The sequence below is a fragment of the Lineus longissimus genome, chromosome 5 (assembly GCF_910592395.1).
Source record: "Lineus longissimus chromosome 5, tnLinLong1.2, whole genome shotgun sequence".
Classification (NCBI taxonomy): domain Eukaryota; kingdom Metazoa; phylum Nemertea; class Pilidiophora; order Heteronemertea; family Lineidae; genus Lineus; species Lineus longissimus.
The window spans coordinates 15,438,096-15,454,224 of record NC_088312.1 but is presented as its reverse complement, the minus strand read 5'-3'; the positions used below and the strand labels follow the sequence as shown (position 1 = coordinate 15,454,224).

Sequence of the window (16,129 nt, the reverse complement as noted above, 5' to 3'; positions counted from 1 at the left end):
AGATAATATTTCAAAAACATCCAACATAAGAATCACAATCATTACACAGATGAAATTGTGTGCAATGTCAGTCAGAATCCCTGTGTACTGCATACTTTATGCATTATAAACCGTAGTTACTTAGAACAATATAACCACACTTGTGTATTTGTAACAATCAACAACCAAAGTTTGTTATGTAATCTTGGATTCATTTTTGCTCGTTATATGCACATAAATAAGGTAACTTTGTCAATGCCTAAATCTGTGGCGAAGACACCAGCTGATGATGTCTTGATATACTAGGTGTTAAAAAAATATTTGTCACTTTTGATTTTAAATGACTTCTAAACAACTATTCCGATAGGAACCAAATTTTAATAGCACGTAACTGACATCCATAAAATTATCTGGTAAAGGTTTGGTTGCATAATCCCTAATGCCTACCAAGTTATAGGGGAATAAACTTTATTGTCATTTTTGTGCATTACCATTTCTTTCCGGGTTCGTTCAGACTTCTCGTTACCACACACAAGTCTATGGTCATGTCATCTGGTTACCGAATAACTGGTTGTTTATGGTCAGGGAAGATCCAGACCTTTTTATTTTGTGTAAAACTCAACGCAGAGCAAAAGATATTCGTAGTCATAAGTTTCTTGAGGCATAGGGGAAGTAATGTGTTAACTACAGCTGCAAGAGGAATGGCCTGCTAGAAGCCCAGACCTCACAACGTGCGACTTTTTCCCTGGGGATATCTGAAAGAGTTGGTGTATGTCCAAAGGCTCTTTGCAAATGTAGACGAACTGCAACCAACAATCGAGAATGTGTGCAATGACATTCGAGGTGATCCAGACTTCCTTGACAAGCTGTCGTCTGCATCAAGAGTATTCCAACAGGCCTACAATGCCTTCGACATTATACGATGATGATGATGATCAGCGCCTTGAACGCTGTATAGCAATCGGAGGATGCCAGGTCGAGAGTGCTCGGTTTTAAGAGACAGGTACACAAAACCACCCCCAAATGTAATCCCTTAGTACTCGGTTGTCATAACTCATTACGCAACCAAACCTTTACCAGAAAATTTGATGGATGTCAGTTACATGCTATTAAAATTTGGTCCCTATCAAAGCAGTTGTTTAGAAGTTATTAGAAATCAAAAGTGACAAATGTTTCTTTTAACATCTAGTATTAAGAGAATATCCAAGCCCTACCATGCATGTGGACAAGATTTTATAAAAGTGAATTCTTCCTGTCACTCAAGTAAGGGCACTTAACAAGGAACAGGTGGCCACACTTTTATGACCAACATCATGACACATAAGGTGGCCAAGGCAGCACTTACATGACCAACATCATAACCCACAAGGTGGCAAAGGCAACACTTACATGACCAACATCATGACACATAAGGTGGCCAAGGCAACACTTACATGACCAACATCATGACACATAAGGTGGCCAAGGCAACACTTACATGACAAACATCATAACCCATAAGGTGGCCAAGGCAACACTTACATGACCAACATCATCACCCACAAGGTGGCCAAGGCAACACTTACATGGCCAACATCATAACCCACAAGGTGGCCAAGGCAACACTTACATGACCAACATCATAACCCATAAGGTGGCCAAGGCAACACTTACATGGTCAACAGCATGACACACAAGGTGGCCAAGGCAACACCTATACAACCAATGATGTATGTAGAAGTCTAAGAAAAGAAAAAGAAGGACATAAAGTGATGGTCAACAACCTGAGCCACAACTAGGGAAATAGTCTATGATTCCTTTGGTGAGACAGCCACTTCATTTCTGTGTAATCACTTTTTCTTCGATTTTGAATTGGCTGTGGAAGGTTTGCTAGTTGGTGTAGCGGTTGTGCCTAGAGGTCGCGTTGATGTGCTGGGGGAACTTTTGCGTGTTGACTGTGAAATGATTGATGTGCTGCTTGGTGATCTGCTCTTGGAGTTCTTGCCTGGCACAGTACTTCGGCTTGATGACGGTTTCTTGTTGTCAACAGGCAACTGAAAATAGTCAAATAGTCGAATAAATGGTGGGGTTTACATAATTTTTTGGCAAATATCTTATTCTTCTCTAACCGTGCCAAGTTGAAATGAACATTCTGAATTCAGGTCTTATTAAAATATTATGCAATTGAAGAATGAACATTTTTTGTACTTTCTGTAAACCGAGAAATTTTCGAAAGCCTTTTATTTTTCGCGATTTTACCTTCAATCAGGAAGTTTAAAAGCTTGAAAGTTTCAACTCTAATGCATCCACCATCAAATTTTTGCTGCAAACGCACTTTAGTCATCTGGGTCACCATTGGCCACCTTATGGTTTATGCTGTTGGACATGTAATTTGCCAAATTTAAGCGTTGCGAAATTTTGACAGTTTTAACACTGTATGAGTTTCTTCTTCTCCTCTGTCCCTAATCATTGGGAGACACGTGTCCTCAGCACGGACATACAAATATTATTTTTTTGTGGTGGCGACAGTTACACACAGCAGATAAACTTAGAGAAATGATGTAGGAGTTCAACACGGCAGTCATCAGATCCATTCTCTTAAAGTTGCATCACCACCTTTCTTTAGCTGCCCATTCAAAGGCAGAGTAGCAGGAGATATAATGTAGGGCCACAGCCCTATGTAGGTATATTTTAACAACATTACTGAGATTACATTACTGAGATCCCCAACATCTGCACCACCCCATACAAAGCATTGTGCTGACTTATCATCAGCTCCCTCCCCCCTCACCTGGCAGTCCTTGGTTGTCTAATCAAGACTACTGTGGTAGCAGAGGGTTCTGGATGTTATTTGACACCATGATTAGACAACCAAGGACCTTCACTACCATGACTACAGCGAGGTATATATCAGAAATCAAAATTTTCGTGAACACTAGCTTGCGATCAAGTTTAAACCACAGGCCACTGAAACAAGGGTCAGTAAGGGGTTAAAAGATTGCAAAATGTCCATGAAGGGTTAATGAAGAAGAAGAGAGGGAATCCGCAGAGGGACCAAAAGGTAAGAAACTTCAGCATTTTTTTCACTTCACAACTTCGCCCCCCACAATGTACAGGGGGCGAAATTTCCTACCATTTGGTCTCTTTGAGACCTCATTGGATTTCTTGATTCAGTGGCAAATAATGAAATACGACACTGCCTGCTCATTCGGTCACGATCACCACAGACCCAAAGTCGACCACATTGCTAGTGAGAGACTTGTATTATGGGGGAAAAGAGACTAGTGGTAGAAATAAGTTGGAGTCCTGTAGGTTCTGTTCACCAAATATTATGGGGGGAAAGAGACTAGCGGTAGAAATAAGTTGGAGTCCTGTAGGTTCTGTTCACCAAATATTATGGGGGGAAAGGGACTAGCGGTAGAAATAAGTTGGAGTTCTGTAGGTTCTGTTCACTTCTTCTAATTCAATAAACTTTCGTGAAAGCAAATACATTGACAGTTACAATTACAAATACAGATTGGAAGTCCAAATATGTGTGTTCCCAGTCTGGAGTCCAAACCTGAATGACCATATACAATCTTTGATTTACCATGAAAACTATAACAACACAAAATCACCAAGGAGACATAACACAAACTTTGACAAATCAAACATGTTTCTGATTGAAAGACTTATACTAATTACACTTGCCAATCAAGCGTCTCCAACTTGTCTGAACATACTTGATTAATAAAACAATGACCTTTATAATGAAAGAGTTAAACCCTCAGTAACCATTGTTTTCAGAATAAGCTAACTAGTTTTGTGTTTTGACATGTACGATATGTCAAATATTCACCTTAAACATTATGAGAAATGATAACTTGTAAATTTATACTTTTGATGAAAAGTACACCATAAAACTTGTTTCTATTCCCTCGGTCAGGCCACATCATCCTTTCATTTGATGGTATTTTTTAGCAACACACAGTGTTGTCTATGGCTTTTGATTTGAATGCATCAGAATTAAGTTTTTCCCATGGGTACCAATTTCATAGTTTATGACCAACATTTAGTCATTGTCTGATGCTTCTAAAAAAGTAGCATTTTCTTAGTTTTATGGACTTTAATTGAAATGAACTTGAAAGGATTTTGCTTTCATCTGTGAGCATTGAATTATGGTTGTAATGACTCAAGGGCCTCAACGATGATTTCTGAGGAAAACACTTTTTTGGCAATCTTTTAGAATGTGTTAGCCTAGGTCGTCGACATGCAGGTCAGTGGCTGCTTCAGACTTGTTGGCCCAACACATTCCAAATTGAAAAGATTCAGCAAAGACACTGATGTGAGAGGGAGACAGCGAGGTGGCCATCATTTGGACATCTGGACATGGTTGATAATAGTGCCATTTACGCACACGAAAAAAGTGACATCGGAACGACATCGCGTCCACATCGGATCAAAAACTTCCATGTACTAAAACCGCACACAAAACATGCTCCTGATCGAATCTACATTCAATACAGATCATTTTTGCACCCACCAAAGTACAGTAGAACCTCTCTATTAAGGACACCCTTGGGACTGACAAGTGCTGTCCTTAATAGTAGAGAGGTGTCTTGACTAGAGAGGTAAAATTGAATGGAAAGAACCAAATTAGGACCAAAACTAGTGTCCCTAGTAGAGAGGTTGTCCTTAATAGAGAGGTGTCCGCAAAGGGAGGTTTTACTGTAATAAAGGGTTCAAACTAGATCAGATGAGGATGTCCGTTTTTTTGTTGTGTGGACGCAATCTACGCCAATGTGGAATCAATCTGGTTTTTTTGTCATGACATTCGATCTCGGTTCCGGTTCTATGTCCGAAAGTCATTACGACAGTGTACGAGATTCGGAGTTCTGGACGCCACAATATATGTGTCACATCAAATTTTGATGATGTTGTTCCTTCAAATGTGCCACCTTTTGGTTGGCAGAGGAGAATCTGAATCAATCTGGATAATTTTTTTTGTGTCATGCAGGCGCACGTCATTTTGAAGATGTGGACCTGCTGTCGATATAATGTCACTATTTTTGAGTAGTATAAATCTAAATGGCACTATTGTACCAGCCAAATCAAGTGCTGCCATAAAATGGGTGTGATAGAAGAGCCTATTGCCCTAAAGGACAGGTTGAAGAAAAGCACTGAAAGCAGTAATAGCAGTGACAGAACAGCTAACGTGGAACTTACCAACGGTTTATTACTCAAGCTGTTAAATTTAGTTATATTATTTATGGGTCTCCGGCTAACAAGGGAAGGATACATCCCTGTTGATGCCCGCCGCATCCCATTCAATGAGGTCTGCAATAACATGTTAAAGTTAACCAAAGGCGAGGCCTGGCAGTGCGGAAGTCAGGGTGGAGATGGAAGATGAGGAATGCGACCTAATGTTGTCAACTAACAGGAACGTTTTCTATAATACAGCATAAAAGGAATCAGCCACACCATAACTGCACCAGAGCAATATCATATCATATTTTATATGCTACTGTTCACTCTATTCCGCATTGTCATATTTAGCGGGGTGGCTACAACATATTTTTCATGCAGATTTTGGGACAAAAGTAGTATTCTGCTCATCCCCAATAGTCTATTCCCCCAATGCCAAAAAAGTTAAACGCACCGGTTTTCCCTTCTGTAGCAGTGACTTTTCTTTTGGAGCACGGGAAAACCAAAACCATATTTAGTGTTGAACTGTTAACAGTAACTCAGATATAAGAGAAGCCACATCGTTTCTGACAAGGTTGAAAGTTGACTAGTTCTTTAACAGAAACAGAATACATGATGCACCCTGGAGAATCAGAACGATATTTTTTCGGTGAATTCTCTTGTAGCTGGCCACATTTAGGGGTATAGGATCTTCCTTAATAACAACATTTTGAAATGTAGGTGTTTGAGGGCAATTACCCTGATGATGCATGGCGCGAGAACTTCCCCCCCAAAACACTTGCTTGGACCTTTGCCTGGGCCAAAAATCCCATCGAGGGGAGGATACTCCTTGTAAATCGAAGCTACAGAAACAGAGATTTAAGCTAATCAGGCCTGATGAGTCACTCAGCGGATCTGGCAACAGGTCTGCAGACGTTGTGAACCAATCTTGCACAAGTTTAAGACAACAATAATGCAGGAATTAATTCAAAAGGGTAATGAAGAAGCATGTGAAATAATTTTGAATACATCATCATGAAGGGATTTTCCATTTTTTAACTGACCCTGTATTAGAAATGGGTTGAATTTGAATCAAATGAGAGGATGGTCGTGCAAGGCAAGTGATCAGGTGGCTAAGGTCATGCAGACATCAGGGCTAGACATAAGGCTAAACACTGCAATATTAAGGCCATTTTACCTGTTGCCTTCCCTAATTGTCAAATTGTGCCCTCAAAAAATTCCTTCACATTTTTCATTTATAGAAGGCTACTTTTGCTCAAGTGACTTTAAAATTGATCCAACCATAACTTATGTCTAGCCCCAAGACACTCAGAATTGGATGCATTTGTTTCAACACATGCAAGAAAACATATGGTTAAGATCTGAATACGATTATGAACTGAATACTATTTGGTATGGACTAAATACAATTAGGGACTTAATCTACTGCCTCTGTTGCACTGCAAATCGACTTCAGCAAAACCATCAGGGCTTGAACAATTTTTGCTGGCACAGTTCCTTCTCTGATGATTTATCATATTCAGCCAGTTTGGTCAATGTCCACCCTTCCTATGGGGATAAGGAAGCATATATTGTTCGAGCCCCGATCAAACTAGAGTAGCAAAGATAAATCAAGGATATGCCAAAGATTTTAAGAAAGCATGCGAATGAACTGTAAGTTTAGGTCAAATTTAGGAACAACCCATTAGGGACCAAAACCACTGACGGGCACTTTCCCTGATAGAAAGGTTGTCCTGTTAACTAAAGCATTATCTTGCCCCTTTTAAAAATTTGTCGAAAGCTCTTACATAGTAACAAAGTGATGAGTTTAAGTGAGTAACAAATACTGTAATGAGTAACTGGAGTTTTAAGCGAGTAAAATTATTTGATTAGCAAGCTGGATGAGGAACTAAAACAAAATTAGCATAAAAGGGGTTCACCGTTCGTAATTATTTGTGGTCCAGTTTAAAATAGAAATCCACTAATACACAATGCCGTAGTGCAGTTATTATGAATACAAATATGTTGAAAATTGGTATTCATAGTATTTGTATATCTGTTTACACAAAGACAATGCTGAAAATTATATTCAGTGTGTACTTACGCAATTGAAAGTATTCAAATTCAAATACAAATTCAACATTTTTAACGAACGGTGTAGGCCTTTTAACTATGCAGGAGATGAATCATGCGCCTCACTCAACCAACCTTCTTCTTCTCTGGACTACTTGACACCTTTCTAGTTGGTACGTCCTTCTCCTTGGATTTGTCTGCTACAGCACCCTGTTCACCGTTTATTGCACATGATTCTGAACTGTCTGTATCAAGATCAAGATCTTTCCACTGCTTCATCATCTCCAGGACGTTGGTCGGACCTGCGGTGAGCTCCTTACCCTGAAGACAATGATACAGAATAAGCACCAAAAAAATAAGTTCGGCCAGTTTTTAACGGACGATCATCGTCCAACCAAGGCTGTTGTAAACAGGATCTAATAGATTTCTGCTGATTTGAAAAACCACTGTTATCTTATCTAGTATTAGAAAATATTGGTCACTGCAGAAATTCTGGAAATCAGTTCACTGTGAAGTATATTTTTAATTTTATAGGATTTTGATGGACTTGCCCAGGGGAAAATGTCATTGTTCTTATTCTTAGTTCAATCACCAAACTCTATCTAAAATACCCCAACCAATTTCTTCTGAGGAAAATTCAAAGGCCAAGTTTGTTCATTCAAAATCTGAAACTAATACTTGAACTTGAGAATTACAAATATGAAACTCCATACAAGTGAATATAAATTTCAACAATACCGTGCATGCCAATTCTGATCGTATTTGCCCTCATGATAATGGCATTAGGGCCATGTTTATTTCAATTACCAGCGGGATACACAAACAAAAATAAGTCTAAATGTAGAAGATGAAACTCAATTTATTACTCTACAACCGATGTATTAGTGTTTATCTTACCGTGAACCATGAGTGTTCCAAAACTTCTCTAGCAGTCAACCTGTGAGCTGGGTCCACTTTCAACATACCACAAATCAGGTTCTTAGCTGAAAACAAAAAAAGACTTTATTGCAACAGATACGGTCTAAAGCAAATGATTGAAAGGCTAATCAAGGTAACAATTGGTGACATCAGCAGGATGTGTGTCACAGAAACTTGTCTCTAATTTGCTACATACATGTACTACTGTAAACCACCAAAATTTTGTGACACTTTATTTTCGCAGATTCCACAAATAACCTAGATTCATAAAACTAAAATCGCAAAAAAGTAGTTTTTGATTTGAAAAACTGAAGAAATATTGTAATCCGCCAAAATGAAAATCTTAAAAATAAAAAACTGTTTAGAAAATTTTGTGAATTGGAAATAAAATAAACGGTGGGAAAATTTATAGGTTTGCAGTCGCTACTCTAAAGGCCAGCTGGCTTTTCATATGCTTCCAGTCTCATCAAGTCTCATTTTCAAATAGTACCAACTGCTTGCATGACCGACCTTCACAGAAAACACCTTTCTAATAAAACATTAAGCTGGTCCATTGTGTACCGCTGATAGAACGGAAGGTTTTGCTGCCTTACCTTTGTCTGCAACATGGGATTACCGTAAATCATAAAATATGGCGTGCATGATATTTTTATTGACATTTTTAGTGATGGGGTACAATCAAGACAAGAAATTGCATGAAAATAATCCGCCTGATGGTTTTACCGCTAAGAAGTACACCCATTTACAGAAATTAATCAACTTTAATTCTGAAATGATGTTTTTGCGAACATATACCGTAGCACTGTGAACATTTCTCGGTTACAGAAGGCTGTACCTGATATTAGAGGGATGTTGTACAAACACTCGCGACCTTGGCATGGTTGTCAAAAACAAGTTTTGTTATCAACGCTGGTATTAACTTAACGTGAAGTCTAATGGACTTAACTGAAGGAGATAAAAGTTGTTAAGCCAATGCTGGCATTAGTGACAATACTTGTTTCAGAACAACCTGGCCCTGGTCTTTTTATTATCATGTAGGATCCAAAATATTACCGGTATAGAATAGTCAAAATGTTTTCCTCGTGAGGTTGTCATGTACGATTATACTAACCTTCTTCCGTTATTTTATCAAACACAGGGGCACTGAAGTCCACGTCTCCCTTCTTTATCATTTCATACAACTTCTCCTCTTCTCGTGATCGGAATGGCGGATTACCACATAATCTATAAACATCAAATGGAATTAAAAGTTAAAAGAATAATCTTAATTTCATAAAATTATCACGAAAATTATCAACTTCACATACACACATGCAGAGACAACATACTGGAAACCCTGAGATATTAGCAGCCTTTTTGCAGTTTTGTGAAATTTTAGCACTTTAGCACACTTTTCATTTAGTGATTTGACCACCATCCAACACTAATTTCTATCATACATTCTTTTTCGCTGCCATTAGATTATCTGTAAACACGAAAAGTGTGAAAATAAAAGGCACGTGAATGTTTCCGAGTTTCCAGACTACCACAGCAGACAGCTACCTTGAATGCTTGTTGGAGGTAAGTTTTCTATTGTTGATAAAAACTATTCATAGCTACATGTAACTCGAACCTACCAACAGCATGAAAAATGTCATAAATAAGTTGCCTGGGATATTACCCCATTCGGAGATCAAAAAATTATTTAACCAACAGGCAAAATAATAGGTTTTACTAGCAAAAAGGCACAGAGAGACCCAATGTCAGACACAAATTCCCGAGAAAAGAAGATACTCACAATAAGTATGTTATTACACCCATTGCCCACACATCACATTGCTGACTATACGTTTTGTTATCTATGATTTCTGGAGCTGAAAAATAAACAAGTTCTGAGTGAGCATCAGGCACATTAAATTGGTCTCTCATGATCTGAATACGTTACGTGATATACTTCTTTGAGAAAATAACCTTCAAAAGACCAAGACATACATGTAAGTAAGTTGAAATAGGTTCTCTATGTGATCTCAATAAGACAATTTCGACAACAAAATAACTCTGCAGCACTCTTGTTAAAATAAACTTTTGGAAAACACTGACAACCCATGAATATAATGGAGTGAAGCAACGTAAAGTATAGAACATTGAACACCTACTGACATATTGTGATGATGGAGGCTAGAGTAATAACATGTGACCTAGATGTTGCCCAATATACCCCAAAACGAAAACTGTGTCATAAGGACCATGTGGTTCCTGATCATAGTTGTAAATGCACTACCAGTATATACAGACTCCCTCTTGCAACTTAACATACTCTTAGACTCATCGTTCTAACACTGGTTCATGATCTCTGGCCGCCCCCAGCTCAATTCGCATTGAACAGGATTGGCTCAGGGCCTATCTACCTGTCATTCTGAACCATTTCTGTGAAATCGACACAAAGACCATCAGAAATGTTAGACAATGGTGTCGCCCCCTATTGGCTTCGACTGAACATTAAATAGCATCAAACGACAAAAGGCATTGTATCTATGGGGGAGGCTAGCATATTCCATAACACTGTTAGAAGAGTGAGTCTAGAGTACTAGAGTATATTATCAGCTGTGCCACCGTACTTACACATATAAATTGGGGTTCCACAAAATGCTTGCATCATATTCTCATGACCTACTCCATCTTTCACCACAGATAAACCAAAATCCGTTACCTGGAAAATTAACAATCATCGGTATATTAGGTTCATGATGCGAGAAACTGATGTTTGGCGCAATGAAATCACGGTATTAAAAAATAAACCAAAATTAAGGGTTGACCATAGGTACCACCATTTTGGCTAGAACTTGAAATCATAAAGCATAGAACTCATTCAGAACGTAGAGAATGCTCACTTAAAACCCTGGAGGTCATTCTCTAGAAAACAGAGAACAGACTGCTGCCAGTGAAATCAGCATTCACTACGTTTTGAAAGAGATTGAATTGCTTTAGGATTTGGAGGTTCTGCCAAAATGACGGTACCTATGGTCAACACTTAAGGAAAGCAGGGTGGGTCCCAAATGATGAAACGGAGAGGCCTGAGAAGGAGAACAGCGCAAAACACCCCCCACCCCCCCAATAGAGGATCGTCACTGACGTCACATGATGACGTTGCCAATTGTTTTGCACTGCTATATTGGCAGTCACACGTGGTCACGACGTTAAGGAAATGCATTGCCAGGTGGCCGTCAAACCTCATGTCGTGACGTCACGTGAAGAACCTCTATTGTTAACATAATAAGAACTAGACTGAGAAATTTGCTTACCAGCAATTTTGATGGGCCCCAGGATTGTGGAGGAAGCAGTGGTACCTGATGATGGTATCCATATGCGTAGAGGAGGAGGGGGATATGATTGCTATGTCCGGAAATAGATCATCCGACAATCGAAAGTGTATCATTTTTACGAAGCCTGGAGGTCCGACGTCAATGGGCATATACTAGGCCTATACTATTACTAAGTCTATAGAAATGCTCTAACGTTAGAAACCCCAAAACACGACTCGTTACAAGCGTCAGGCGACCAAACACATTGATAGAAGGACTACTAGGACTACAGGGAGTCTCATATGCCCCAGTGAGTCGATCGGGAACCAATCTATCAATGGTCTGCCTTGGCTTCAAATGCGCATGCGTGAACCGAGTAAGCCGAGTTATAAGCCGAGTTAACAGTTTTATATGAGAATGCCAACACACGGATTGAACTCGGGTTTAAGTGATGTCATCGAATCGAACTCGTGTTACGTGACGTCACCAGAATCGCTTAGGAGATTTTCAAACAAATCAGAAAATCGGAGCATAAAAATGCTTCAAAGTCATCGAAATGATCCGAATTTTGAAAATCGTTTTGCAATATTCCATGGATCATGTTGAGTTTGATGGAACTGGGGTGATTGATTTTTCGGTATATTCAGCAGTTTCGCTGGACTACCTCCATAAATGTTCATGGAAGAAGAATAAGAAACAAGAACCTAGTACCTGAGTGATATCAATATGGTCACCACTGAAGTGTGGAGCCCATAATAATAGACTTTATCATTAGGTTGCACATTTCTGCACAAGTCTTGAAGCTTTTCGTTTTAGTGTTGACAGATCTGATCATCAGTTTGAACCCTCACAAGACAACCTGACCTAAACCATTCTGCACCCCAGTCACCCCACACTGTTTATTCTTACCTTTATGTGAAGTTTGTCATGAGGATCATTTGGATTCTGACTAAGTAGGATATTCTCTAACTTAAGATCCCTGTGGACTATATCTGAAAGACGAATTTAACAAATCTTTAACATTACCGTACTATATATGGGGATATGTATTGGTGTAAAACTCAGATGTCCATGCAAAATAGCTTTGTTGAAAGACATTGACTACACCACAACAGTGTGTTTGGTACAGCATGGGTCCACCAATGAAGTACATATTTCTATCTAACCTGATGTCGAGGATATCAATAGTGCAAACTGAAAGCATGTTACGCCATTCCGCCTGGTCAGCAGTAACTTTCTCTAAGTCTCCGCCTACACCTGCAGTTACTGTATCCAGCTTTACTACACATATGCCAAACCAACTCACTCTGGTTCAGTATACATATCAAGCATGGCAATGAAAGCTTGGCATAAATGCTTCTATGCTTTCATAGCAGACTGTCACATGAGGTGATCATTGCTGAAGTTGGCACCTTTTTTGTATTCCTTATTCCTGATACTTCTTATTTCCGATCCTCGGCCGGTTATGGTTGGGCTTAGTATGGACATTTATTGCCATTAATATCTGCAATTAGCCCTTACTAATGAAATACTGACTTAGTTCTCACACTGAAAACCAGGAAGGAGTAATTTACTTGAAAATTGGGAAAGAATAAGTCATAAGCAACCAACTTCAGCTGGTGCTCAATCAACCTATTAATTTTGTTATGGCAAAATTTCATAGAAGACAGCACCATATCACCGGAACAACTGCGACCATTGGCTTTTTTCATGCTGTTTTTGGAAGGTTTGGGCCATGATAAATGAACCACATATACAGTGTATGCTGCTTACATGTCATGGTTGACAGCTGGTGGTGGCTTGCATTCTTGGACCAAATAAGAAAATGGGAATCGTAGACAGGAATTCTTCCTAGATTTGTGAGATAGAAGCAGGTTGTTTGACGATACAACCTTGCCTCCAGGTGTCTTGAGATATCGTTATAGCAAACACTGATTTAACACTGACTTTGCTAGCGACTCGATAGGAGAACTTACCGTTTTTATGTAAATATGAAATTGCACTGGCAAGTTTTCTCATAATTGTCTTTGTCTCATTCTCTGTGAATAGCTCTCGTTCTCGTAAAGCATCAGCTAGCTCCCCGCCGTCACATAATTCCATCACAAGGTATATTTTCTGCAAATAAAGACAACAAATGGATCTTTGAGCCAGCAGCATACAAGACAATCTTTGTAACTCGATTGAGTGAAACCTGACACCAGAAACCTCTGACGTCCCTTGCTGACCGATCAGCTGAAGCAGCTGAAGCAGCTGAAGCAGCTGAAGCTTCAACATGATTTGGTTTATAGCGGTCTTGCTGTTTTTCTAATCTAACTCATTTTCTTGAAATACTGGTAACCCGGATATATTTTCAGCCATCACATTTTGTGGTTTTGTGAAATTTCAACCTGTGGTGTATTTTTTTGTGTTTTGACGATGCCTGCAAGAGCAATTTTAATTAGATTTTCTTTTTGCAGCCATAAAAGGTAGAATGGGGTAATTGTAGCCCCAGTTTAATTGTAGCCCCTGCCTACGATATTGACTGATTTCCCCATGCAACTCGCCAAGACTTTGTATGTCAGTTTTACCAACACTTAGCACTTTTGATAAGTGATTAGCACAAAGGGTTAAGGTGTGTTCACGGAACAGACATGAATGATGAATCAAGCTGTTCGGTGAGGACCAAGTCTAACATTGTGACATGATTTAAGGGAATGTGTTAGAACAGATTTCAAATGAAGAATAAATAAAATTAACTATTAAAGTATTAACTGCACCATATCTGAAGGATAAAAAATAGCCTAACATTCAATACTTCTCATAAAGAGTACCAAAGAAGTTCAGGGCTGTGTTATAGGAAAATAAGAGAAATAACAACAGAGTTTGTTCACGACACCCACACTCCAAAACCACCATTCATCTCGATATGGATTTGGTTTTGGGAAAACATGGCCAATAAACCAATAACTGCCAACTTTTATTAAATATTATCACCCTTTGAGGGCTGATAGTTTCAGTCTCAAGAGCTGAATTCAGCTAACTTATTTCCGGCTTCAAAACTCTTTTACTGATATCTAACTGTCAGGAAAAGGAATTGTAATCTCTATTTTTTTTGTTACATCTCATCTGACTCAGTTCCACTGTTGATTTGGCATGTGGTGTTAATAATAGTTCCGTCCCCTGGACATACATGTGACCCATCACAGCAAAATCAGGCGCATGTTGCACACAAGATGAGCCTAATTAATGACACGAGGAGATAATGGCAGAAATTGATGTGCTCATATTTCACAAAAGGCAGCGTAATGAACAAACAGTCCGTCTCAACCTGCCAAGCTCAGAGCGATGTGTGCCAGCTTTTGCTGTGACGGGTCACATATGTATGAGCTGAATGACTGAGTGTCACTGGTCAGTCTCGTGGAGAAAGCCTGGCACAATTACAAGACATAACTCGGGTATGCCCAGCATTTCTCATTTCGGATTCTGCCTTAAGGGCATGGAATGCAACAAGCCTAGTGACTCGTTCTATAGTTCAAATAAGAAAGCAGACCTGGTATTGCATTCCATGTCAATAAGTCAGATATACACAAGTCATGCAAGAAATAATTCCATGCCACGCTTCAAGGCACGTCAAGTACCAATAAAATTTTAATGTGGTACTATTTCCTCATTAGAGAAAGTGCGTAATGGTCAATTGGTTTTCCATAAAACGCAATGAAAATACTCCCTCGGGTATCAAATCATGAAAGCCCTAGCTTGGCAACCATAATGAACTTAATTGACCAAGTCTGCAATGTAAGCTCATGGAGGACGCTGTGGCAAGAATATGCTCAAACAGAACAAAGGTCATAGACTCATATGGTTATAATGGTATAGGCCAATACCAAAGTTTTTGCTCTAGGGTGTTACAATTTCATCAGACTCACACTTATAACTTGTTATACTCTGTGAAAGTGTTCTGCCAAGGCCATACGCTGCAACTTTTGTTGCAGGACATTTGTTGCGGATCGCAGCGTGAGTTTGCAATTCGTTCATTGCACTGATGCAACCTAAGGTCTTGTCCGCTGCAATTTTTGTTACAGACATACGACTGGGCTTGAGATATGTACCAGTACCAGCAGATAATGCAGCAACAGCATGCACAGTGCACTCTACATGCTGCATTTTCCTTGGCACAACTTCTGTGATGCAACTTTTGTTGTAGAAATTGCAGCGTATGCGCCAGGCAAAAGTGATGCGCTTTGTGATATGCTGAACTTTTATTAAGTTAGATATTGATCCTCATCATGCATTCATTCATACAAAGACAAGGATAGGGAGTCACATCAACCAACATGCCTACTTGACTTACTTTAGAAGTTTCATAAACCTCTTCTAAATGTATGATATGCTCGTGTTTTACTCGTTTTAATATGGCAACCTCCCGTTCTAATAACTTGAATGCAGAGCTCCGATCCTGAAAAGATAAACATATCGTAATAAGATACATGAATAAGACCAAATGAAACTGAAAATACTTCTTTTTAAAAAGTATACAATGTACAATAAATTAGCTTGATAACTTGATAAAATGCTGGCAACTCCATAGCATTTAAATCAAAATTCTAAAACATCCAGATTTATAATGAACCACAGTTTACAGTGTAAACGCACTATGCGCCAACGAAGCCTTATTTTGAATTCAGCGGTTATGGTTATACATGTACTGGGCAACCACAAGCGCTTGGGTTGGTGCAAATTATGGCAGCAGTCAAAAA

The 16,129-nt window shown here is 39.1% G+C and overlaps 1 protein-coding gene across 3 annotated transcripts in view; it reads right to left on the bottom strand.

The window, feature by feature from the left end:
- Window positions 1-1,107: 1,107 nt before the first annotated feature.
- Window positions 1,108-16,129, bottom strand: part of LOC135488067 (serine/threonine-protein kinase 33-like) — a 42,923-nt gene continuing 27,901 nt past the window's right edge. For 2 of the 3 annotated variants that reach the window (XM_064772463.1, XM_064772462.1), the window contains 10 exons: window positions 15,724-15,828; window positions 13,370-13,508; window positions 12,303-12,385; window positions 10,714-10,801; window positions 9,890-9,965; window positions 9,224-9,336; window positions 8,092-8,177; window positions 7,330-7,515; window positions 5,164-5,274; window positions 1,108-2,012 (listed from right to left, as the gene is read on the bottom strand). In XM_064772463.1, the coding sequence (XP_064628533.1) occupies window positions 1,809-2,012; window positions 5,164-5,274; window positions 7,330-7,515; window positions 8,092-8,177; window positions 9,224-9,336; window positions 9,890-9,965; window positions 10,714-10,801; window positions 12,303-12,385; window positions 13,370-13,508; window positions 15,724-15,828 (1,191 nt within the window). In that variant the 3' untranslated portion in view covers window positions 1,108-1,808. The remainder of the gene's footprint in view (window positions 2,013-5,163; window positions 5,275-7,329; window positions 7,516-8,091; window positions 8,178-9,223; window positions 9,337-9,889; window positions 9,966-10,713; window positions 10,802-12,302; window positions 12,386-13,369; window positions 13,509-15,723; window positions 15,829-16,129) is intronic. The other variant, XM_064772465.1, reaches the window with a different exon arrangement.